The sequence below is a fragment of the Pyxicephalus adspersus genome, chromosome 4 (assembly GCF_032062135.1).
Source record: "Pyxicephalus adspersus chromosome 4, UCB_Pads_2.0, whole genome shotgun sequence".
Classification (NCBI taxonomy): Eukaryota; Metazoa; Chordata; class Amphibia; order Anura; family Pyxicephalidae; genus Pyxicephalus; species Pyxicephalus adspersus.
Genome location: NC_092861.1, coordinates 14,397,694 through 14,424,084, shown reverse-complemented (window position 1 = coordinate 14,424,084; position 26,391 = coordinate 14,397,694). Strand labels below are relative to the sequence as shown.

Sequence of the window (26,391 nt, the reverse complement as noted above, 5' to 3'; positions counted from 1 at the left end):
ATTATGGATTCAGTATCCATTTAAAGGACTGTGCAGGTAGTCATATTCTGGTAAGTATATACAGCATATTCAAACTGTAAAAACTCCAGACTTTTCAAAAATCTGGCACTCCTCAGGTCCGGAGGCTGCTGGATTCTTGAATGTCAACACATTATAAAGATATATATATATATATATATATATACATATATATATATATATATATATATATATATATATATAGAGCTGACAAACTCTTCATAGTCACTTGATTAATAAATATTGGTAGGTTGAGTGAATGTTACTGACGTGACCTGTAATGTGTATATCAGTGCTTCTCATCCAGGATTCCTTCAAAGGTTTCTAGAAGTTTCTTGAGCAATGAGCACGTTGCACCTCTAAGGTCATTTACCAGACTTCAATGATCCATTTGGCCATCTATAGGAGTTGCAAACTTTCCACTGGCCAACAATGTAAGCATTCATCCTACTGACCCCAGTACTATGAACTGGTTATATCAAAAATATTGGCAGAGGTTTCAGAAGCAATATGCCCTTGAATGCATGTGTATGTGTCCAGAGACGTTGATCTGCATTCACAAGAACTGAAATATATCCAGCTTTGGATACTATAAAGATTTCCAGGCAGAAATAAAGCCACACATTTCATGCAGCTCTGTGTTCTTTACTAGATCCCTAAATGCAATCAGCAGTTCCTGTGCTGGAGAGCCTGAGGATCAGCAAACTAACTGCAATAGAAAAGAAAATAATCATGTCTCCTGTTCTGTCACACAGGGCTCTGCTATATTTCAAACCTGTGTTGTGTGATGGACAGAAATACAAATCATTTGGCATCGGAACTATTTCCCATAAATTTATTTTATTTTTTAGTTTGCCTGGAGTTCAGCTTTAGTCTTTAACTCTATGAAATTTTATTCTGGTTGAAGTCAATAAACCGGCGTCTTTATCAAAATCATTTGTAACTAAAGCCAACTATGCAAAATTTTTTTTAGATATCCTTAATTCAGCCAGACCAGCCATCCATACAATTCATCAGATTCAGATAAAAACAAATACTTAGGACTAGCCAGTGTTTTTAGCCATTTAATTGGTTAAAAAAATGCATATGACAAAGGTTTATTTTACCCTGGAAACGTTTGAATAAGATGACATGACTGTGTAGATTGTGTACCAAACAATGTATGTGGGAAACTGTAGACCATCTGTAGAATACAGACAGGACAATGCCTTCTATCAGTTTGCCAGCCTGGTCCAATGATATATAGAGGACAAGAAGGTTAAAACCTAATTGTATTTTGGAGAAAAAAAAAAAAAATGACGATGCAGTTCTGAATGCTGCAACTACAGACCTCTGCGTGTGACGGCAGAATTAGACGATGGTTCTATATGTGGTTCAGCTTCATAATGAGTGCAGAAGAACAACAGTCAGATCTCACTAAGTGATACGCATGTCCAGCATCAAAGATGAAAACTAGCTATATAGAATCCTGACCTTCAAGTGAAGACAAAGTCTGGTGATCGATTATAGCTGTTACAGTGAAATACAACTTCACTATTTAGTCCATGAATACTTCCACAATTACCAAAGTCCTTGTACTAAGGAACAAAAATTATTTAAAAATAAAAAAAAAGAAAGAAAAGAAATCAGTGGAATAGGTGGGTTTATTTTGGGGGATCGGTGTTGATTCCGTATTTTTCTTTGAGAATTTTGAGCTGTTCTTCTTTCTTCTTTGTGTCCATCTTCTGGAAAGCCTGAAATAAAACACAAGGTTGTGTTTAACATATCTGATAGGACACAATCTACAGACAACACAGAGGTGTAACATAAAGGGGGGGGTGCAGAGAAACAGAAGAAGGGGGCAAGTAATAAGATTTAGACCAGTCATGTTCTAGTTTAGGAAAAAAAAAAACACTAATTATGATTGCTTAGTAAGGATAACACAACAGACTTAACTTTCTTTATACATGCAGAAAACAAAAAGGCAGGTATATGGGTGGTTCATTTATGACCGAATTTATATGTCCAAAAGCGGTACATTGTCTTTCATAAACATTTGTTTTACAGTATAATATAATATTATGAATATAATTACGTTTGAAACACAAAATCATGTCAAAATAATGAATTAAATAAAAAAAAAAAATATTATACTAATACTATTATATTATACTGTAAAATCAATTTTCATGAAAGACAATGTACTGCTTTTAGATACATAAATTCACTGTATTGCATTCAAGTTATTTTGTACTGAATGCAATACAAAAAGATTTCAAACTCCTGCTGTGCCCCCGACGTCACCGGGGACTTCCGGAGACTCACCAGATGAGGACACCGGCCCGAGTATGCGAGAGGACAGTGATCCTGAAGAAGGACGCCGGGGCGGACCAAGTTAGGCTCTATTTACTATTGTTTTTCTTTGTTTTAGCTACCCAGAGTGACTCGGGGTTATCGCTTTCACCATTTTTTTTTTTTTGTTACCGAGTCACACTCGCGGTTTCCGCTGGGGAGGTTAAATGAGAACACAGCATTGGTACTGCACCAATTTGGCACATGCATCCAACCAGGACTAAGGCTATGTACACACTTCAGATGATTATCGTACGATAATTGCCTCAGGGCTGAAATCGGACGAGAATCTGGGGTTTACAGCATTCGTCGTCCTTTGTTCCGACCATAATAAAAGTGAAGGGGAGAGAGCACAGCGATCCTTTGCTCTCCCCCTCCTTTCTCCTTAGAGCAGAACGGTGCTGTATGTACAGAACTCGTGTATGTACGTGTGTACCCAGCCTAAGATGTGCTCCTGTCTGATCTATAAAGAAGTTACATCAGGATCATGAGTAAAATGCTTATTTCTCCTTTACTACAGGGCAAATGTCTGACTTATAACAAGCAAAAATAAATGGCTACAAACTCTACAGTCTAAATGTGTATTCAAGTATAGCCACAAGTCAGTCATGTGCTCAGGTAAGTGCAGGGCGTTCAATGAACCTGGTCACATAGTAAAAGCTATTTGCAGTATGGTAGGTAAAAACCTTTCCTGAACAGAAGAGGAACATAGAAAGAATCGTCCTAAATAGGATGCAGCATTACTTACTCTGTTTGCATTATAGTACAAGACAACCAGGTATCTGTTACAGACGTTAAACCCAGACAGGTGATCACAGGCGTTTTTGGCATCAAAGATGTCTTCATAGACCACATATGCGGTGCCTCTGGTCTCTGGTGTGTTTCCACTGCAAAACAGACAAGAACAAGTCATGAATCTATTAGCTGCAAGCTACATAGTACAGTGTCCTACAACACTCCTCAAGTCAAACATATACATCAATTTTACCACCTTCTTCTGTAACTTGAAAGCAGCCCTGGTCTCCATGAAGAGAACAGCATTCTCCCTGGCCCCTTTTAGCTGGGTGCACTACCAGGCTGTTTTTGGGTGGTTACTGAAGACTTGGGTCACAATACAGGGGCTTCCACCCACCTGGGTTGAGCACTGAAGCATAAGTCCTGCCAGCATGCTGTAGAGAAGGACCTTGATGTGTGCAGCAGCATTGGACTGTCTGCAAGGGTTCTACACTTTCCCTACTGAATCAGTGCTCTGCAAATAGCAAAGTTATTGCTGAACCACATACATATATACCAAAGGAACAGCATATGCACAATGCACAATGTATGATGCTAAGAGTGGAGCTGAGCTGATAGTATAACTTCATCGGGCATTCATTTGTACCAAACTTTCATCATCATTGGCAGACTAAAATACCAGACAACGGATGGAAGTAGCAGTAGGAAGCATGGACCTGTTCTTGCTAGAAGGAAGGAAAAGGATAAGTCTGCCATGCGCATTGTATGTTGTTCCTATTATAAAGGGGAACAGGTATGTCCTGAACTCAGATTACCCAGGCGGTTGCCACACACAACCTTAGAGGGTTAAATCATCAGCAGCATCCAGAGAAAATACCTATTATTGGAAAAGCATGTGACGGTCAGAGGTAATTGGCCATCTTACGCGGTTTATGCTCCAGATGATGACCATTATCAGTAGTTTACTGGCAGTGACATAGAGACTTTGCTTGGCGGTGGTGCGGCCCCTCCTGTTAGTGTGAAGGACATTACAGTAATCTCGGCATGTCTGCAGGGAATCATCCATTACAAGCCTCTGCTTCTAGATGAGTTGGAAGCAGTCTGACAGATGTGGTGACTGATTGCATCTTTGCTGCTTCCATTGAGTAATGATTCCAAGAAACGTTATAGGCCGGAGTGCATTAAAATGTTTCTGCCATGGGGAAAATTATATTTGAACGCTGAGAAAATAAACAGTGCAGGCAAACCTGAAACGAATCATGTCCTGACAATGGGAGAAGTATTATTTACAGCTTTGTGTTGATTCATTTTCCCACAAAAATTAAAAGAGACAGACAAAGAGTCCTGCATATCTAATCTGCATAACAGGGAAGAGAAACCAGTGCAACATGAACCTGCATCATGCTTGGCATGGTCTGTAAAGACCACCCCCCAAAATGCCTTATACTTGTCTGTACTTTACTCTCCCCTGCAGTATATGACAGTGGTGAGGAGGAGGAATTGGCTGCTCAGTGATTGTATCATTGTAGTAGGTGACAAGCATCCCCTATTCAAAACCACTGGGTATTATGTATGAAGGGGTGCTGAGAAGTTCCTGGCTTTGCCCCCTTCCAGATGAAATAGAAAAATGAGTGTGTGGGCATATGACAGCCTAATATCTTAGTATGTAACTAGGCAAACATCAGGTCTTTGTGATTCTTAAAACTGTTTTTTCTTTTAGTGAGAAGCTGTGATGGCAGAGGCACAAGCAAGTTTCACGTCGTTGGAGTTACGGGCGTTATGAAGTTTTTGTTTCTCCAGGGAAAGTCAGCAAAGGACATTCACACTGAGATGTCACAAACACTGGGGGAGAAGTGTCCTTTCTACAGCACTGTCAGAACCCGGATATCTCGTTTTAAGAATGGTCATTTCAGCAATGAAGATGAGCCCCGCAGTGGGCGCCCCCAACTTCAACTGAGCCCGCAACCTGCGATGTTGTCCAGGAGCTGATTATTGAGGACCGGCGAATATCTGCAAAAAAGATAACCCAGATACTTGACATCCCACAGGTTTGTTATCACCACTATCCTAGACATGCGCAAGCTTTCAGCGAAGTGGGTGCTGAAATGTTTGAACAGTGATCAGAAGAAGGAATGGGTTGAAGCATCCAAAGCCCTTTTGGCCCATTATGAACCTGCACAGGACTTTTTGGCTACGTTAGTGACTGAGGATGAAACCTGGCTCTACATCTATGATCCTGAAACCAAGGAACAGTCAAAGGAATGGCGCCACAGCGGGTCCCCGCAGCCTAAGAAGTTCCAAACCCAGAAATCGGACAAAAAAGTCACCGCATCCATTTTCTGGGACAAAGACGGTTTTGTGTTGGTGGACTACCTACCTCAGGGCTCTAGTATTACTGGACAGTATTTTGCTAACCTCCTGGACGAGCTGAAGGAGGCAATTAAAACGAAATCCTGTGGAAAGTTGGCCAAAAGGATCCTTTTTTTGCAGGACGATGCACCTGAGCACACGTCCAAGGTTGGGGCTGCCAAATTGAACACCCTGGGTTTCCAATTGGTCCACCATCCCCCCTACTCGCCTGACCTGGCCCCTTCAGACTATTATCTGTTCCCGAATGGGAAGAAACACCTGAAGGGGCCACGTTTGAGAACATTTCTGATGTCAAAGATGCTGCTGACAGCTGGTTTGCGGCCCAACCAAAGGAACATGGTCTTATGTATTGGCCATGTGTGATGCTGAGACTCCATGACAGAAACAGCTACAAAATCTAATGAATGAAATTGGTGCGATAGGGTCAATTAGAGAGCTGGGTGATACTGGATGTCCAAAAATGGGGCATGCTATGTTTGAGATGCTGCAACATCTAATGCACAAGGTGAGAGGGGTCCAGTGAACAGTAAAACCATACTAATTTTTTAAAATGTCAGAGCTTTACTAGATAACTGACATGGCACCCATTCATATGATGCACACATGTAATGAGTAATCACATGCAAAAGCACATATGTCGAGAAGTATTGATGCCCTTGCTTCCAATATAATTTATTGTACTTTTATATGTGCTATGGTGAATGGTTGCAATAAGGTTACAATAGAGGTGGGGACAGCTTTTATTCCTGTGCAGAGCACACAGAGCCTACACCCTTTAATTCTGCTTTAGCAACAGAAAGTGTCTGTAGTTTGTTGGGCGACACCACAGACGCTAGGGATATAAATTAATGTAGACATAAGGAATCATGAGAGTCAAAGTGCAGGAGGGAGTCTGATTTCTATGATGATAAAAGTGCAGACCATCAGTTCTGAAGATCAATAATAGTTGATATTTCCAAATGTAACTCTATAGGGGAGCTGACACATACAATACAATGCCCTCAACACATGACCGATATACCATCCTAAGAGTTGTTTGGTGAGATTACACAACATCGAGAACATTGTACTTCCCCTTTACCCACTGGTGCCATGACGCTATAATTATCAATAAGCAAATTACAAGCTGTGGCCAATTGACTTCAATTTTCTATTGATCACCACTTGTAAAGCACTTCATGTACCCACAAAAGAGATGAACTTACACTCTGATCTGCCGGATGGGTCCATACTTCCCGAAGATATCATACATTTCTTCTCCAGTGATTTTATAGGGCAAATTCCTGATGTACAATATACGGTTCACTTCAGGTGGTAATCGGATCTGATGAGCAGAAATAAGAATTAAATTAGAAGGTGCAAATATTTACTAAATCTATTCATATACATTTAATCACAGAACTGCATTATACAAGTATTTTCATTCATTTAAATAGGACAACTATACTAAGGATTACAAAGAGGGGACTGGGAAAAGTTGAGTGTGTACAACTGACACCTAGAGTCAATCTTTGTATCCCCCGCCACCCACCAGTAATTGTTGGCATAGGAAAACAAAAAACCCTCAAGACCTACAATCTTTGGTAATATGGTGCTTTGTACCCGAGTCTTCCCTATTTGAGTATCCACATCACTACATGAACAATATGGGTCGTCCTACTAGTTATCCTGTAGCTGGCTCCTCTCAGGTGCTAAACAATAGCCAGCTCCATCTAACTAAACCAAAGCAATCAATAAGAGTTAACTATTAAGGCACGACTTAAACAATAAGGAGAAGCTGCAGTCACTGGGATCTCAGTAAGTAGAGATGTGTGGTGGTGGGGGATTGCTTAAGATCAAGGATTCAAGACAACCGGAATAGATTGCAGCTTACAGCCTTAAGATGTGGTGACTGCATTGGTTTTATTCTTTGGATTCCCCCTTTGATTTCACCTGGTGATCCTGCCAGTAAGATTGCCTGCTATTAAATATATAGGGTGACAACACTCCCTAACTGCACTGTATTTTAGTACCATTGTCACTCCAGAGCAGGACTACAGAAAACTTTGACCGCAGTAACTAAGAACTAGACATTTTGTAGTCCACAAAGAACGCTGGGGACAATGAATCTGATAAAAGGTTGCACAAGCAGGGCCAAATATACCAATAAACATTTTTTTTCATCCAGACCAAAGAAAAGCAAATGAGAGAAGTATTAATGTTCAACTTTATACTTCTAAGGAAAAGCCACCACCTGAAAAAACTAAAAAGTGACAGAATCTTTTGCTTCTGGCAGTTCTAGGAGTGTTGGTTTTGCCTCGTCCCCCTCAGTGTGTTGTGGTCCCGTCCATTGGCCCCCATTGTATTACCATGACTTGTAGTAATGAAGGGGCTGATGATGGATGAACCCACAGAGTGTGCGGTGGGGGGCAATTATCACTTCAACACTTCCAGAAAGCAGAGTTGCTTTAAAAACCCATCAAGAAAGATAAATTTAGGTTATCAAGGCTCGCTTTTTAAAATCCTAACTGCATGGCCACAATGGTGACATCCCTCCCTCCTGGTCTCAGTGCTCCTCACAGTTCCACTTTTACAAATGTTGGAACAGACCGGTCATTACAACAGAAAGGGTCAAGCGATGTCCATTCTGCAATGATCTGTCTCGCCTGCCTGATCGCACAGAGTTTCTGCTGACAAATTGGTTGCCAGAAAAGCCCAGCAATCCCGGCTTCCATTGCGTATGCTGGGGATGAGTGAATGCATGCGAATCACAGCAACCTGGCACTGCCAAGCAAGATGACCAAAGATTGTCTCTGGGGGAAAGAAGAGAAGGAGGAGATGGAGGTGCCCTGTGACGGAACGCAGATAGGTGAATTTAGTTCTGCATTAGACGTTACGGAGCCACACGAGGACATTCATGTTCGCTATACTTTGTTACTGATGGGAAATTCTGCAGACAGAAACAACATAACAGCCAGATAAAGAGAGAGGTTGGCAATGGAGGTCTCTCAACGCTTCTCTCACAACAGATCGTTCACAAATGGAATAAAACCAAAAGCACAAAATCCTGGGATGGAAAAACCCAACACAGTGTATTTCCAGTGCAAAATGCTTTTTGTTTTTAGTTCCTGATATAATTGTGGGAAGTGTAATAACGTCTGTCCATATCCACAATATACATACATAAATTCTATATGTGCTGGTGACCGCTATTACTAAGAAAAGAATGTCAAAATAAATAAATAAACAATGTAAAAATGTCAAGTTGCCTCCAGAAGGCGAGAAAAAATTTATCCAAACAGGATATAGAATTTAAGGACAACTAAGATTAGGAATCGTTCCCACTTTGGGAGATTTCCTAGAACTTCCTAATGCGTCTTAGGTACAGAATATGAATGGTGTGAGGCAATGGTTACATCTCTTCCAAACATAAATATATTTGGCTACATGTGTCAGCATGCCACAGCTGAGCCCTACTGCTTGGAACTCTTAGGCTGCGTACACACGTTGTCATTAGAAAAACGACAAAAGACTGAAAGATGAATGAATTAGCTCTGTACATACAGTGCCAATCGGCTCTATGGAGAGGGGAAGGGGAAAATGACAGAGCGGCACCCTGCTGCGCTCGCTCCCCTTTCACTTCCATTACAGTGCTCAACCCAGAATTTTTTTTAAGCCGGGTGTGAAGAAATTTTAGGTGGGTTGCAGCCCCTGTGTTGTGACCAAACTTTTTGGTAACCACCAAAAAACAGCCGGGTGGTGAGCCAAGCTAAAAGTGCCTGGGGAGAACCCTGCATTAGAATCATTTGTGGATCCACCAGGACAGATACATGAACAATGTCGGGTGAGCGCTGTACACACATTAGGTTCTCATCTGATATCAGCCGTGACGGGAGAATCTTCTGATGTGTGTACATAGCCTTACTCAGCATTGATAATTGTACCAGACAAATTTCTATGGCTGTTATTGTATTAAAGCAAACCCTGCTATGTATGTACTCACCTGTCCATCACCATCTTCATCCTTCTCTTTCTAGTTGTGATTGTTGGCCAGGTCAGGATGATAAGACCCGCACAGGAGTCCATTCAGTGCTGTGATTGGTGGGTGTTCCTGCCAATCAATGCAGAGCTCAGCGATTCTGACATCTCCATGGAGCAATCACAGACATAGCATGTCCCCTTCTGCAATAAAGCCCTGACTGACCCCATATGTGTAAAGCTAAACCTTACCTCTGCTTTAAGATTAGCTTAAATCATGCCTAAACACAACACAACAACACAACATTTTTACTTTACATAGAAGGGCAAACAACCTTTTTAAATAAAGTAAAAATGTTTGGGGTTTTCTTTAAAGTTCAACATCCTTTTTGAAAAAAAAAAAAAAGGTGCAGCACTGCCCCCTAATTCTCGATTGCCTAGGCAATAAAGAATTAATGGGAGCGCCAAGCCTCCCGGGATACCTACATCACACATCCTGGGAGGCTCTTGGAAGCTCCTTCCGAGCATGCCCCAGCAACTTGGAGCCTTTTTCATCAAAAGTGAAAACAAATTTTTCCCAATCTATGTCACCTGATCTCACGCCTGCATCAAGTGACATAGGAAGCAGAGGCGAAGATGTCAGCGCCCGGCGCTCCCTCTGTGCCGGGCCGAAGTCGGATACCGAGACGACACGGGACCTGATGGAAGAAACCTCCCAATGGATCAACTGATCTGCCGGATTGAAGGTAAGTGTGATTTTATTGTTTTGGGTTTACTTCCACTTTAATTGGAGCGCAGAGCCTACCGGAAGGCTCTCCTGCTCCTCCTGTGCACACTCGATCTCAGCCATGCGCAGAAGGGGCATTTTTCCAGCAACGGGAAAGAGATTCCAATCTCAGGCATGTGCATTAGGATCGGCTCTCTTGTTTGTTTTTGAAGTGCAATAATAAAAAAAGGGTGCAGGATCGACTAGGCAATCAAGAATGAATAAGAGCGCAAAGCCTCCCGGGATGCCGACGTCACACATCCTAGGAGGTTCTTGGGTGATCCTTCTGCGCATGCCCGAGCGTCTCAAGCATGCGCAGAAGAAGGAAAAAAGAAGAAAAAAAAGAAAAAGAAGGAAAAAAAATTGCCAATCTCATTGCGTTGAGTTATATCTTGAGTTTTTCTTCAACCTACATCAACCAATCTCGCATCTGGGTCAGGTGACGTAGGATGAAGAACCAGGAAGAAGAGGAAAAGATGGCGGCACCTGGTGCGCTGGGGAAACAGATGCAGGGATGAGGCGGGCCCCGATGGAAGAAACCTTCAGACCGATCGTCTGCTCTGCGGGATTGAAGGTAAGTGTATTTTCTTTTTGTTTTCAGCGTTTTTTTCTGTTTACTTCCTCTTTAGGATGGGCTGTGTAAGGGGAGTGCACACGGGCAGATTGTTTACCTTCCATCTGATAAAACAATTGGATCTGAAGCGGTTTAGCAGTGATTGTTAATTTTTTTGTAGTGGGTACATATTGAGCCCTTACAATTCGCAGACAATCTTCTACAACTGATACAAATTCTAAGAATTATTATTATAATACAGTATGGATATAGCGCCAACACATGATGTAGCGCTGTACATTACATAGGGAGGATCTGAAGGACTCATACAAACATATGTAATGTTTTTGTATTTCTAATCAATGAATTGCCAATCAGATCTGTGGGCAGTGAATCTGCTCAGGTTTACAAGGCCTTAAATCAGAGTATTCCAATGCAGAGATTACATAGAGATCATATCTGATGGTTTCCTAGGCAACCAATGAGGAAAGGGTATTAGGAGAGCCTTAGCTTTGCCCTGAATATAAAGTGATCAGATAGATCTAAAGGAGAAATAATTAAAATAAACTACGCCATGATGCTGACTGGAAACACCCCGGAGCCATGACAGGAATCCTCCGGTGTGGGTGAAAATGGCTTCTCTACTCACATTAGCACGTTTCGCCGCTTGCATCGCCATGTTGCCGACTGCAGAAAAAACAAAATCACCGGAGAAGAGAAAACGTACACCGCGATCCGCACTTCACAACAGGAAACTGTGATGTGGTCACAGCGCGTCAATTTCCGCTTCCGGCGTCTGAAAGCGTGTTTCATCATGTGATCGATCACTGGCGGCCATCTTTATTATGGTATATTCTCCTGGCAAAACAATTTGGATCTAAAAATCAGAGTCACCCAGTAAATGTTAGGTTTTCAAAGGGAAAATTCCTGTCCAAAATGCAGTAATAACAGTTTGAGTTTATTATCTTGTTTTTTGTAGAAAATTGTGACTTTTTTATTAATTATAACTATAATATAGGGTCTTATATACTGTCTATAGAAGTAGTTGTCAACCGGTGGTCCGTGATAAAATTTTAGCCGTCTACAGAAAAATGTTTACATTATTTGCAATTTTTATGTTTTATTATTAAAAAAACAAAAATATTATTCTAATAAAGTTTTATATTCTGAATGACAATTTTGGCCTTTATATTGCACTAAATTCACAAACTCTACTAGAGACGGAAAAACAAGGGAGGCGCAGCGTGACGTCAGTGTAGTGTAAAGTTGTATGAGGCAACCGCTGCCGAGCCGTACGCTTCAGTATTGTTTCCACCATTACAACAGTCACCCCGCTCCGCCAATACTGATTCTCATCCGATTGTTTTATTTTATGTTTATTTCCCAGATGATCTTTTAGGTAAGTATGACCTTAACTGTGAATTTTCTTTACCTGTTATATTTAATGACATCAAATAGTTTGACTTTGATAATTATCATTTCTTGTTTGGTCTTAGATTGGAATGAAATAAACCCATAATGAGTGAGAAAAAGCAAACAAATATTTTGCATTTCCTTAGTAATACCAAAGATAATGCAACTAATGATAATAGTAACAATAGTAATACTTCACTTAACCGTGAGCTGATCAATGAATCAGAGCCTCCACAGTCCTTGTCAGCACCATAAGGAAGATCATTATTTTACAAATGTATTTATCTTTTTTTAAAATTCATACTAATGGTCCGCAGGATTTAAAATTATTAATTTAGAGGTCCGAAAGGTTGGCGACCGCTGGTTTATAAGGTTTAGCTGAGATATGTTTATTTCTCTAGTGAATCAACTAGACTGACTTATGTCTTTTTTCAACCTATGTACCCAATACATAGACCTGGAAAATTTCTAAAAGAGAATGTCTGATTCCCAGTTTTATAAATAGTACAGATTATGTTGTCATCTCCAGTGTTTATTTTACTGCTCTATACAAAACTGATTTTGTTATTTTCATTAAACCAATAAAGATAACTGTTTTATCAGATCAATTCTCCAGATACCACACAAATTATTTTTATTGAAAACACCTGGATTAAACAAAGGTAAAAGTAATACCACACACACAGTACCAGATAAAAAATCAAAAAGAATTTTATAAAAGTATAAAATCATAAAATGACCCAACACCAACTCTCATATTCTAATAATATACAATGTATGTGACAGTAATATTCTGATTATCCAATCTATCTGAGTATCTTAGATTAAGTTTAGAATAACAACATTTTATTGTAGGTTTACCACGGGTGTAACTCCTAGACCTTGTCAGATGTCCACAAGGGATGACAAAAGCCTAGCACAGAAGTTGCTTTTTTACTTTGAAGCTTCTTGTAAAAGCATTTGCAAATGCTTGCATAACTGTTTTTAAGGGCTCTATTTATAAATTAGGGAATGTCAACCAATTACTGCCATTGAAACACATGGACCTGGAAGATTCCCACTAGGGAATGTCTAATTCCCCGTTTTATAAATAGAGCCCCTACTATTTGCAAGAGGCACCAATACAAGCCTATTAAGGGTACAAGTAATGTCTGGAGAAATGTGCAGCTCTGCTGGCCCCTCCTACTGCCTATCAGAGAATATTAAACATACTAAAGCTGCGTACACACGTCCAATTTTTATCGTTGGAAATGAACGACGAACGACCGACCGATTGGCCAAAAATCGAAATGAACGACCGGACGGGCGGATCGGATTGGACGACGATCCTTCACCATCTATTGTGTGTACGGTCGTTCAGTGATCGTGCATGTTCTGAGCATGCGCGATGAACGAACGTTCGATACAGGCTGTATTGTGTATATGAGTGTGTGTGTAAATATATACATATATATATATTCATATATGTAAATATATATATATATATATATATATATATATATGTATATATATATACACACATCTTTGAACGATCGTGTCGTTATCTGTATGTACAGGGTTGGTGCTATACGATCCTTCGCAGATATCGTGCAGGATCGTTCGTCGTTCGTTTACAAACGATAATAATTGGAAGTGTGTATGCAGCTTAAGTGTCTTTTAAAGCAGAATGAACAAACTAATTTCGTCCAATGGTAATATTTTCTGAGCGGTTTTACCATTCAATACCACTAGCAAAAGCTCAGATTCATACTGATAAAACCCATTTTTATAGTAGAAGACAGAAATGAAAAATAGCCGTACAGTACTCTTCTACTTGTGTAAAAAATGTACCCCCCCCCTTTGTGTAATAATTACATAACTGATGTAGGTGGCCTTCAGATGAGCTCAGCCTCTGCAGCTTCTAAGCTTCAAAAAAATCCAAAAACAGCTCTTTGTGCTATACACCAATGTGCCCACCAGTTACTGAAGTATAATATTTGCTTGCTTCTTCAATCCTTTTGTGACAAAAAATCATTGATTCCTAAAAGCCAAGGGAGAAATTTAGAAGCATCAGCAGGGCTGGGTAACTTACCAAAAATTCTAAGTCCCACACCTTTATATTTATTTTTATTTCTAAAGGACAAAAGCTTTTGTTTGGAACAATGTTTTTTTTTATTTTTTATTTTTTTTTTGTAGGTTGACAAATTTGCAAAGATTGAAATAACAGAAGATTTGTTTAAGTTCTAATTGTATCAGACAATTACAGTATTACCAAAATGAAAACGGCCACATTTAGCTTGCTTATTTTCCTAATGAATGTGCATGTCATCACATAATGATCACATAATCAGAACTTAGTTTGGTTAGATCCTGATTATTAGTAGGAGCTGTATATGACACTTGAAACTGAACATTATACTGATTGTGGGTGGAAAGGGGTTAAAGCTAAACTCCAGGAAGATATAAAGAATACCTTTGGGAAGGCAACCATTGTGCACTTGGAGCTAATGAGAGAGTACATCAGTTTGCTTCATCCTAACGACTTTTCACTCCGATGATGGCCATATTGAGGCCCTGGGTCCTGGTCACTAAAAGAAATGTTACCGCTTTGGTAAGAACTTAAGGACAAGCAATTGATTTAAAACAACATTCTCCCTATACATGTACAGAATAAAAACACTGTATATAATTTGATATATATTGGAGCATCTTTAAACATAGTGATCCTATCAAATGTTTTTTCTTGCTTCCTATCCTTGGGAATGAATCATAAAGACTTAAAATTATTTGGCTTATAACCCCAAATGAATACCCATGTAAGGACCTTTTTGTATTTTATACATTAAGAGCTGCTCTGTGCAAGTAACACAATGTAAATTCATGCTGATCATCTCATACAAAGAACTTCATATATATCATCTCATACAGAGAACTTCAGATCTCCAGCGCTCCAACACTTCACCTGTACTAAAAATTAGCACAGCTCAGGGATCTGTCTAAAATTGGGAATGTTTTTATCAGAATATTGTCAATTTTCCAAAAATCACATTACAGATTGAACACATACAGAGTAGTGTCATATTTGTCTTCTGGTAAGGATTGTATACAGATTGTGTTATTACACACAATGGTGTCACACAGGGATCTGAAGAACGATTTTCCCCATGTTCTTGTTGGCGTCCACAATGGTGTCACACAGGGATCTGAAGAACGATTTTTCCCATGTTCTTGTTGGCTTCCATGCGGCGATGTGCATCAGCGATCTGGTCAAAGGGGAACACGCTGTCCACTATTGGCCGCAGCTGGATAGAACCTCCAGGGGAAAAGTAAGGCAGAACCTGTTCTGTGAAAGCCTTCACCAGCTCCTCCTTGTACTGCAACATAAGCAGAACAGTGTTAAACACATATAAAGCTTGTATAGTGTCCACATGTCAGTGTACAAAATAGCTTTTCCTATCAAGATTAATTTTTTGATGACTGCAATACAAGATTTCGATGAACTATTTTTATTACTGTCTATTAGATATTATTGTCTATTCTGCATAAAAGAGGCAAATGTATTCTTAATTGAATTTCGGAGTTCTTTGGGTATTTCTTATTTATATGTGCAGTATGAAGATTTTCCTCTATGTAGGAGTTTACTATATTAAAGACCGGCCACTGCTGCTCTCGCTCTTTGTGCAGGGTGACTGGTCTTTTATCCGCCCCCTGTAGTTTTCTGCAGGCAGCCTGTAGTCGGTGGAATTACTATGTCCCTCCTACAGCTCTGCTCTATGCACAGAATATTCACAGCACAGGTATGAAATCAATGCTACCTATATATGGTAATATCTGGGTTTGCCAAGACATTTGGTGAACACAATGTATATTATTATCCCTTATGTTTATTGTAGAATATTTTTAAAGAAAGGTTTTCCATTTGAAAAATATGCAGATCTTGTTTTTAGTTTTGGATAGACTAAGGAAGGAAGAATAAAAACCTCTGTAAGTTTATTTTTTGCTGTCTGTTTCCAGATGGGAATATTTTCCTTTCACTTAGTCTCCTGACAAACAAGATGTGAGAAGAAATCCTAACTCCCCTCTTAGACAGTTGTCACCAGAAAAGGTACCCCCATTAGAAAGCTTTCTATCGCCTCTAGTGACAATCCTAAGCAGGTGTTTTCTGCAGGACACAGCAAATATAACTTGGTTTTAATCCTTCCCCAATTTATTGCTACATATGAACACCATACCTACAGAACTATATAACAAGAAAATCTGAAAGTTACAAGGGGTCCTCTCCCTGTGCAATAGATTGGACAGTACCACACAATTGGGATTCCAAGTTTAGGGTCCTTACTTGCGTCTCCTAGTTTAGGATTGTGACCTGTGTCTATGCGGCTTGGGTTTTTTTGTCCACGAAAAGTAGACTAATGCACATTGCTTCAATGCACAACCATTCACACTCTCTATGTGCAGTGCATTGCCTTTCATTATGAATGGAATCCCAAAATACAATAAAGTAGAGTGAAACCTACAATGACATGTATAGGAAAAGAAGCCTGTCAACACAAGTTAATAAAAACAACATAAAATCCAAAGAGACTATACGAGGGGGTGCTGAGAAGTTCCTGGCTTTGCCCCCTTCCAGATGAAATAGAAAAATGAGTGTGAGGGCATATGACAGCCTAATATCTTAGTATGTAACTGTGCAAATATCAGGTCTTTGTGATTCTTAAAACTGTTTTTTCTTAGTGAGAAGCTGCAATGGCAGAGGCACAAGCAAGTTTCACGTCGTTGCAATTACGGGCTGTCATTAGGTTTTTGTTTCTCCAGGGAAAATCAGCAAAGGACATTCACACTGAGATATCACAAACACTGGGGAGAAGTGTCCTTCCTACAGCACTGTCAAAATCTGGATATCTCATTTCAAGACCCAGCATTTCACCGTTGAAGATGAGCCCCGCAGTGGGCGCCCCCCAACCTCAACTGACCCGGCAACCTGCGATGCTGTCCATGAGCTGATTATTGAGGACCGGCGAATATCTGCAAAAAAGATAGCCCAGATGCTTGACATCTCACGGGAGCGTGTTGGGTTTGTTATCACCACACTCCTAGACATGCGCAAGCTTTCAGCGAAGTGGGTGCCCAAATGTTTGAACAGTGATAAGAAGACGGAACGTGTTGAAGCATCCAAAGCAGCTTTGGCCCATTTTGAAGCTGCACAGGACTTTTTGGCTAGGTTAGTGACTGAGGATGAAACCTGGCTCCACATCTATGATCCTGAAACCAAGGAACAGTCAAAGGAATGGTGCCACAGTGGGTACCCGCAGCCGAAGAAATTCCGAACCCAGAAACAAGCCAAAAAAGTCCTGACGTCCGTTTTCTGGGACAAAGATGGTATTCTGTTGGTGGACTACTTACCTCAGGGCTCTAGTATCACCGGACAGTATTATGCTAACCTGGGCCAGCTGAAGGAGGCAATTAAGAAGAAACGCAGTGGAAAGTTGACCAAAAGGATCCTTTTTTTGCAGGACAATGCACCTGTGCACACGTCCAACGTTGTGGCTGCCAAATTGAACACCATGGGTTTCCAATTGGTCCACCATCCCCCCTACTCACCTGATCTGGCCCCTTCAGACTATTATCTGTTCCCGAATTTGAAGAAACACCTGAAGGGGCAACGTTTTGAGGACATTTCTGACGTCAAAGATGCTGCTAACAGCTGATTTGCGGCCCAACCAAAGGACTTTTATTTTAACGGTCTTGAAAAGCTGTAACTACAATGTACCAAGTGCATCAGTCTCAGGGGGGAATATGTTTAAAAAATTTGTTATTTCATAACACTGGTTCTCTTCTTTCTGGGCAAAGCCAAAACTTCTCAGCACCCCTTTGTACATAACACCATACACAATGTGTGTTTTTTCTTGCCTCATGGGAGCGAGATCTCAGCGTACTGGCCAGAAGGCTTCCCCTTTTCCTCAATAATAGTGTCAGAAAATCTCCATGGATCTCACCGGAGCCCATCAACCCATAGACAACCCAGCGGCCATCAGTGTTCAGGCACTGTAGATTCTTCTGCCAGTGTGTCGCTCCCACGCAGTCTAATATGACATCAGCCCCAACATCTGTAGAAGAGAATGTGCAGGTTATAACATGAGCAGAATTTATCCCAGAAATAAATTAGAAGGCAAAAGCTTTAAATGATTTACAACCTCTGCAGAAAGCCAAGTTATACACAAATTCTGAAGGTACTATGTATGTTAAAAAAAAGTGGAAGACGGCACAGTCTGGGGCAGTGGTATGTGGTAATGAAAGGGGAATACATATAGGAAAGCAATAAACTATGAATAAATGCAATATTGCGTCTGTATCCCGGTATTAAGAATTTTACACCTACACTAGATTGTGACATCATCAACTTTCTTCAAAGAATGAATTGCTATAGATTTTTTGGTTGTTTTCAGGGAGAATGGGTAAGTAATGGTTAGGGAAATGGTTAGTTGGCCACTGGGGCTGGTTCATTAAGTCTATGTTCACACTGGACATGAAGTTGCGGTGCATTTACCTCTTCCTCATGCAAGGGAATCACTGCTTCTGAGTAGACGCAACATGTAGCTTCTCTCAGGCGGCAGCTCCATAGAGAATGGATAGTGGTGACAGTGAATGGTACCAGTATGATCACTGATGCCAGCGGTTACATGTGCAGATGCTGGTTCTTTAAGAACCAATGCTGAAGTAAGAGAGACCGATTTGCTGCCAAGGTGCTAGTCATGGGATGGATAAATCCTGAAGAAGGTCTGAACCTGCCCAAAAAAAATGAACCTAAGCTGTTCACTTACCAGGGTGAAATATCACTTTGCCAGGGATAAATTACTTAGCCAATCACCAAATCACATAAAGAGAAATCTTAGTAAGAAAAGTTTTTTTCATCATCACATTAGCAAGAGAGTTTTTTTCATCATCACATCAGCAGAGCTTTATTTCATTTACTAAGGTGAAAGAACTATCCCTTGCAAGTTGATAATTCACCTTGGAAGTGAGCAGCAACTATTCCTTTAGTACATTTAGTAATTGTTTGCTCTTTGTATAAAGAATAAAAAATGTCTGAATGGTCAGAACAAGCTTTGATTTGGCTCAGGTATGTGTGAGCCCACTGAAATATACCTCCCCATATTATGTTTCCTTTAGAAATAGAGGAATGCAACAGGTGAAGAAAATTGTCCAGGTTCAGTTGCAATGAATAAGAAACAATGTAGAAGATTTGCTAATTTCCCTTCTGTATTAGATCACAGCTACAGGTTCAAACAAGAAGCCCTGCCATCTCCATTTAGTATGTTTACCAATGTATTAATGATAACTGGCACGCCCTGTGATAGCCTAACGTAATATGGCAGATATCTGACTCACAAGGTTTATTCAGTCTGCAGGAGGCCAAAACCAACAGCGTAGAAGAATAGATAGCAACACTATAAAGACTTTAAATTGTAAAACACTTGATGGGAAATTCTGAGAAGGAACACAACTCATATCCTTGAATTACCAGAACATTAAGGAGTGGACAAAGCACAGGGCACGTAAGCTGGTTGTATTGTGTAAACTGGCATTGTAATGTCAGGAGTGCGGAACGGACAAGCTGCGTTCAGTGACTATTGCCCCACGTTAGATGTGCCGCACTTAACACACACTAAAGATTACATTTTGTGTACTAGGCTCAGGCTTGCAAAATGTTGACTAATCTGCAGATAATAACACTGCTAACCCCAGGGCTTTCAGAAATATCGGTATTGGCTGTTTAAAAAAGCGTAACAAGAATATTTGCCCTTCTAGCAGAAATACACTGGTATTCATCAACTACTAATTATCTGTTCAGTTTTATATTAATACATTTCAAGCAAAACATAGATAGGATTGGTTTTTCCTGGCAAAGGATTTGTTTTTCTATCCATCCAACACAGTTCTGCACAGGACTGGACCTGAAGTTCAATTCTTTGCTGCAGTTTTAATTTCTTTTCCTTTCCCAACCTGTCACTGAAGAGTAAAATGAGAGAAGCAGCACACTGGTGAGCTTATCTCTCTCTCTTTGTCAGCCTGTTTTATACTTCTATGGAAATGTCGTATCACTTTAGCTATATATATATTGAGCAGTATTACTATTACTAGGCTACATTTACTGCATATAATAAATACATGTATAATATATATATATATACAGTGTTCTCCCCAGCCTTTTTTAGCTGGGTGTACCACTGGCACTTTTCAGTAACCACCTGGCTGTTTTTGAGTGGTTACTAAAGAATTGGGTCAAAAAAAAGGGACTGACACCCGCCTACAATTTCTTGCCACCCGGCTTAACAAAAATTCTGGGTTGAACACGGATATATATATAAATTTATATATACACATGTGATCATATATTTGGCTTCTTGTGCAACTTCTCGACGGAGCACTGCTGTACAGACAGTATCTGTTTCTTACAGTCCTTGTAAAAAGTAAAATTTAGACAAACACACTGCTCACATTGAAAAATGAATTTAAAGTGCCTGTATAGCCAAAAACTTTTTTGGGTGGGATTTAGGGTTAACATGGTTTTCATTTGTATTTTTTGCTGAAGGTGTCTCACTGTGAAGATTTTTGCTAAAAGTGCAAAGGCTTAGTTTTACCAGTTAGGTTATATGGGGGGGGGGGGGGGGGGGGGGGGGGGGTTGATTAATATGCTAGGAGGTGCTATAGTGTAAGACATTTTTATTTAACTTTATAGGCGCTCTCTTAGCTTACCTTGTCCCATCCCGTTATTGGTTGCTGGGATTTTGGAAAAAATAATTAAAGAAAGCCCCTTTTTTTCTATTACCATGGATCTTTAGTCTAATGCCACAGGGTTGTAGCAACCTCCTAGAATCCAGATTACAGCAAGAAGGATCCCAAGGACCAGCTAGGACGGCCTAATCTGCAGGACTAGATTAATGTTCTTCTCCACCCCAAGAAGTGGCACTGGCACAGGACTGGGACAGTAGATTTAGTTAAAATTAAATTAAACCCATGCTATTCACCTGTTCCATCGCAGGACACTGCCTTCTTCCTTCTTATCTTCTTCCTTCTTATGACCTTCAGCATGGTGGGCTGACGTAACTCCCTAAAATTCATTAACTCTCAACACATGCGTTGCAGCTGGGATTTTCAAGCTTTCTTTGCAACCACCGCTGAGCTGCGCATGCACAATTTGACAGCTGGGCAGCAATCACGAACATTGCCTGTCCCTTTCTGAAAGAACCACTTGCCTGATCATGTATATTTCAAAGTTGGACTTTAGTTCCACTTGAGTATACCTTGCCTCACATGGCAGGAACATAAATATGCAGGATGGGTTAGAAAGTGAATATTTTCCCAGAAATCAGCTGTAAGCTGCAAAGGTTTTATTTCTTCTTGGTGGTGAGAGGAACCTTATGTCAAAAAAATGACCACTCAGAAAGACCCAACACCAAGTATTACAGATTGCATGCTAAACAGAACATTGATTTTATCATGTTGCTGTATTACAGTGAATTTAATCTAAAATAAAAAAAGAAGATCAAAAGCGAGCTGTAGCAATACATTTGACGGCCAATCAGATTTCAGCTGTCGTGTAAGCACAGTTGTCAAATCAAAAAGCAATGATGTGATCTGATGCTTTGGATGACCCCATGCCTTTTCCCCTAGTTTCATATATCAGCTCTCTGGTCTGTGCTCTCTTTCTGTTAGTGATTAACCTGTGTGTATCAAGCAGCTGCACTAAACTTACTTTTTGTGGCCTCCAGACATTTAGTGCCAAAGTCCTCATCTTTGTAGTTGAAACCAGAAGCTGCTCCCAGTTTTTTGGTGAACTCAAGTTTTTCAGCTGATCCAGCCGTCACCATAGGAAGAACTCCAGCCAAACGGCACAGCTGGATGGCCGCAGTGCCGACACCACTAGCTCCCGCGTGTATCAACACCGTCTCCCCTTTCCGGACCTTACCTTATATATATATAAAAAAAATAGAAAAACATCACTAAATAAACACAAAGATAAAAATAATTACAATGCTCCACTGAGAGTCAAAAAAAACATAATGTTCATAATCAAGGTATACAAGAATTTCTAAATGGAATGTAACTTTTTTAGTGTGTTTCTTGGGTGTTGTTTCAAAATATCTTTTCTTTTTATGCACAGTAATTATTTGGAACCCACTTATTTTCCATTCTTCTTTCTGCTGGTGCTAAACAAAAACTAAAAAATGGGAGATGAGTTTTTTAGAAAACTAACCACTGTTCACCAATTTATTGAAAAAAGGTTTCAATTTATTACCAAGAGCTTGGCTTTGAATCCTAGCCCTGTCATCTATGCTACATCAAAAGCCAATAAGTAGACTTTCATTGGACAGGTGGATGATACTCGTGGGGCCTTAGAGCCTAAAAATCAATATAGATTTTTTATTTTGGAAAGAAAAAATGAAAAGGCTGCAATATTCACCTACTCTCTGACACTGTACACAACACAATCCTGTTGTATTAAGTCTTCCATGTTGAATGAAGCCCAACGTCGCATAGACTATAAGCATACTGTGAAAATAGGAAGTTATAGACCCGCCCCTGAGGAGGCGATAGAAAACCATTGCAACGATGCAGAGAAAAAGCTGACATCATCATTTTCCCACCGTTCTCTGCATCACTGAGGTCCAACCACCTGGTGAAGATCAGAAGAAGAACCACACTTATCATGTAGACATCTGGAAGGGGTAAGAATAAATAAAAAGCAAAAAAATATGTGCTATTGGTTGAAGATGGGGGGGGGGGGGATTTAGGGTTAGGTGTATAGAACAAATTCTATAGAAGTAATATGCAATGAAGAACTGGGGAAGGTGATCACCCTGTTGGGGTATCTAAGCTATTTGATAAGCTTTGAGACTACCAGGCTCCATCTATCACCTAAAAATCACCCATAAAAACAGGAATGAAGTTTTATTTATTTTAAAACAAATACATTTTAAATACTATAAAAAATCCACTCACCCACAAAGTGCAAGAGTTGGTATGAGGTGAGCCAGACCTCAGGAATGGCGGCAGCATCGGTATCTGTCATGCCAGGAGGGATTGGCATAAGCTGAGTGGCAGGAACAGCGACGAACTGGGCATTTCCTCCTCCAGTAAGAAGAGCCATCACTCGATCTCCGATCTTCCAGCGTCCGTCAGCACCCGGACCCAGGGCCACCACTTTCCCCGCTGCTTCTAGACCTATAATCTGACTGGCTCCAGGGGGTGGGGGGTAATATCCCCTTGTCTGCAAAATGAATAAACTTTATATGTGCCATTTTTTAAATAGCAGTTCAAATCTTTTAAATATTTAATTAATTCAAGTAAAACAATTACAAAAATAATATTTAATATTATACAATGTAATCAAATTATATTGATAGCTCATTCTCTTTACAGAAAATACACCGGCTAATCACAGATCAACGTTCCTATGAATATTCATAAATAGGCAGGGAGGGGTTTATTTAAAGTGTAGTTCCGGACATACCTGTAGCAAATCTGCCCTGTTCAGTGCACTGGCATGGACTTGTACCAGGACCTCGCCTTCCTTTGGGACGGGTCTGTCAACTTCTTTAATGTAGAGATTATCCGGCCCTCCTGGAGCATCGAAATGTGCAGCCAACATTTTATCTGCAAAATAGAAACAAACACATGTACAGATCGCCAGATGTCATTACCCTTCTCTGCCACGTCTCAGTACTGGGGTGACACACAAACAATTTCACCAGCACTAACCCTCCCTATTAACTCTAAAACTTAATTGTAACCCCAAAATGAACCCTTATAGTAACCCTTTGGGCTCTAGTGAGAATTGAAATACAATAAAAGTCTGTAGAAATGCAAATCTTACTTGAAGCAGGTCAAATGCAGGTTAACTGCAGGTCATATTCACCTGTCAATTACCTCAGAGGGGTTTGAAACTGTTGTTCATCTGATGCCATTGGCATTGGCCCTAACACTAGCCACTCCTGTAACCCTAGAACTAACCTTCACTATATTCCTAACACTAACAATACCATTACCTCCCTGTAACCCTCACATTAATCTTCCTGAAATCCTAACTGTCCCTGTAACACTAACCTGGTCTGTGTGCCTAAAACTAATGCTCTCTATAATTCTAACACTAATCTTCCCTGTCACCAAGATACTCATTGTATATCTAACACTAAACTTCCCTGTAACCCTCCCTGTACCCCCAAACTAATCCAACCTGTCCCCATAACAATAATTATGTACCCTGCAACACCTACCCACCCTGTATGTCTAACACCAATCCTCTCTATAACACTTACACTGACCTGACCTGTAACCCTAATATTACCCTTCCTGTACCCCTACACTAATCTTTCCTGTACCCCTACACTAATCTTTCCTGTACCCCTACACTAATCTTTCCTGTACCCCAACACTAACCCTACCTGTAACCTAATACTAACCCTTCCTGTACCTCTACACTAACCCTCCCTGTACCCCCAAAATATTCCAACCTGTAACCCCATAACAATAATTATGTAACCTGCAACACCAATCCACCCTGTATGTCTAACACTAATCCTCACTATAACATTTACACTGACCTGACCTGTAACCCTAATTTTACCCTTCCTGTACCCCTACACTAATCCTTCCTGTACCCTTACACTAATCTCTCCTGTATCCCTACACTAACCCTACCTGTACCCCTACACTAATCCTTCTTGTACCCCTACACTAATCCTTCTTGTACCCCTACACTAATCTTTCCTGTACCTCTACACTAACCCTACCTGTACCCCTACACCAATCATTCCTGTACCCCTACACTAACCCTTCCTGTACTCCTAACATTAACCCTTCCTGTACCCCTAACACTAATCGTTCATATACACCTACACTAACCCTATCTGTAGCCCTACACTAATCCTTCTTGTACCCCTAACATTAACCTATCCTGTACCCTAACACTACCCCTTCCTGTACCCCTAATGTCACCCTTCCTTTATCCCTAACAATAACCCTACCAACTCTGTAGGTACAAACTACCATTCTTTGGAAGTTTACCATGCATGATGCAGTACAATAGTAGTACCACATGCACAAATTGTGTTGCAGTGACATTTATTTTATAAGCATTTGTTTTTTCTCACAGAGATCACAGTACTCCCCTTAGAAATGCTACGGGGCCATATTTGTTCTGGCATCATCCAGGGTCATCATATACTTCCTGGCCTGAGATGTCACAGCTATGTAAATTCTGGTGCCTGAGCAGTATTTTGCTGCAGTCACAAATGTTGGACACAACTCAGTCTCTGCTGCAGCCTCATCCTCTGACATGTTATATTGCAGTCTGATCACTGGGGGGAGAGGAGACTGAGGACATGCTTCAGAGGATCTGCAGCAAAATGATAACACCATTTCAGTCTTCTTTCCTTACATTGGTAGCTATTGCAATGAATACTGAAAACTAGATTTCATTGCAAAGCAATGCAAAACCTTGAAACTGTCCCAAGAAGAGGCTTGTGAAGCATTAATACTGCCAATTATGCAGATATTGCAGTGCCACACGCCCTGACATTAGCTACAGACACTTCCTGTGCAGCACAGACCCCCTGACCCCATTCACTCACCTCCCATACTGCTTCCTGCAGGTTGTCACTGCATCCAGGGGACTCTGGGCTATCCAACAACTTCAGGACTCCTCCATTCTACACCAGGGGGGTATTTTGTTTTATATTACTTCCATTCTATACCTACTAACTGAACGAACGTTTAATGAAAAAGTATTTACTTTGGATTGTTGGTAGCTAAAGCCGAAGACAGTTGGTTTTCAGCAAGCTGGAAGTTTTATTTGCTCCCCTGTAGGGAGGAATGGTTTATTCCATCCGCTGGCGCTGTCTCATGCTTATTCATGTCTTTGTAGACACGCCCCCTGGTGGAAGGTTCATCAGAGGACAGAGCTGAGTGCATGCCAGCGAATGGAAGGGGCGTTATAAGGAGGAGAGGGCACCTAGGGGTGCAAAAGGCTTAGAAAACACACCAGGTGTAGTGTGCAACTGGTTTACTGCAGCCATTAAAGCTGCATTGTTCTATAGGCAAAGAAAAAACATATCCTGGAAAGAGGTTGTCTCCAGTCCTGTAAGGGGTAAATGTTGGGGGGGGGGGGGGGTTGTATGTGTATGTAGGAGATATTTAAAAAGCCCTTTACCTTACCCAGTCTGGTGGTCTGGTAACTGTCCTGTGTTGATCTTTAATTTACAGATAG

The 26,391-nt window shown here is 40.5% G+C and overlaps 2 protein-coding genes across 2 annotated transcripts; both read right to left on the bottom strand.

Annotated features, from left to right (window-relative positions):
• Window positions 1–1,069: 1,069 nt before the first annotated feature.
• SF3B6 (splicing factor 3b subunit 6) lies at window positions 1,070–11,535 on the bottom strand. Its single transcript, XM_072407462.1, has 4 exons — window positions 11,380–11,535; window positions 6,660–6,778; window positions 3,098–3,236; window positions 1,070–1,751 (listed from the first exon to the last, which is right to left on the bottom strand). The coding sequence occupies exons 1-4, from the start codon at window positions 11,407–11,409 to the stop codon at window positions 1,662–1,664; spliced, it is 378 nt and encodes a 125-aa protein (XP_072263563.1). The 5' UTR covers window positions 11,410–11,535; the 3' UTR covers window positions 1,070–1,661.
• A 1,225-nt stretch (window positions 11,536–12,760) lies between these two features.
• Window positions 12,761–25,910, bottom strand: TP53I3 (tumor protein p53 inducible protein 3). Its single transcript, XM_072407461.1, has 6 exons — window positions 25,757–25,910; window positions 23,638–23,780; window positions 23,127–23,394; window positions 21,880–22,092; window positions 18,033–18,229; window positions 12,761–15,496 (listed from the first exon to the last, which is right to left on the bottom strand). The coding sequence occupies exons 1-6, from the start codon at window positions 25,761–25,763 to the stop codon at window positions 15,314–15,316; spliced, it is 1,011 nt and encodes a 336-aa protein (XP_072263562.1). The 5' UTR covers window positions 25,764–25,910; the 3' UTR covers window positions 12,761–15,313.
• Between the last annotated feature and the right edge of the window lie 481 nt (window positions 25,911–26,391).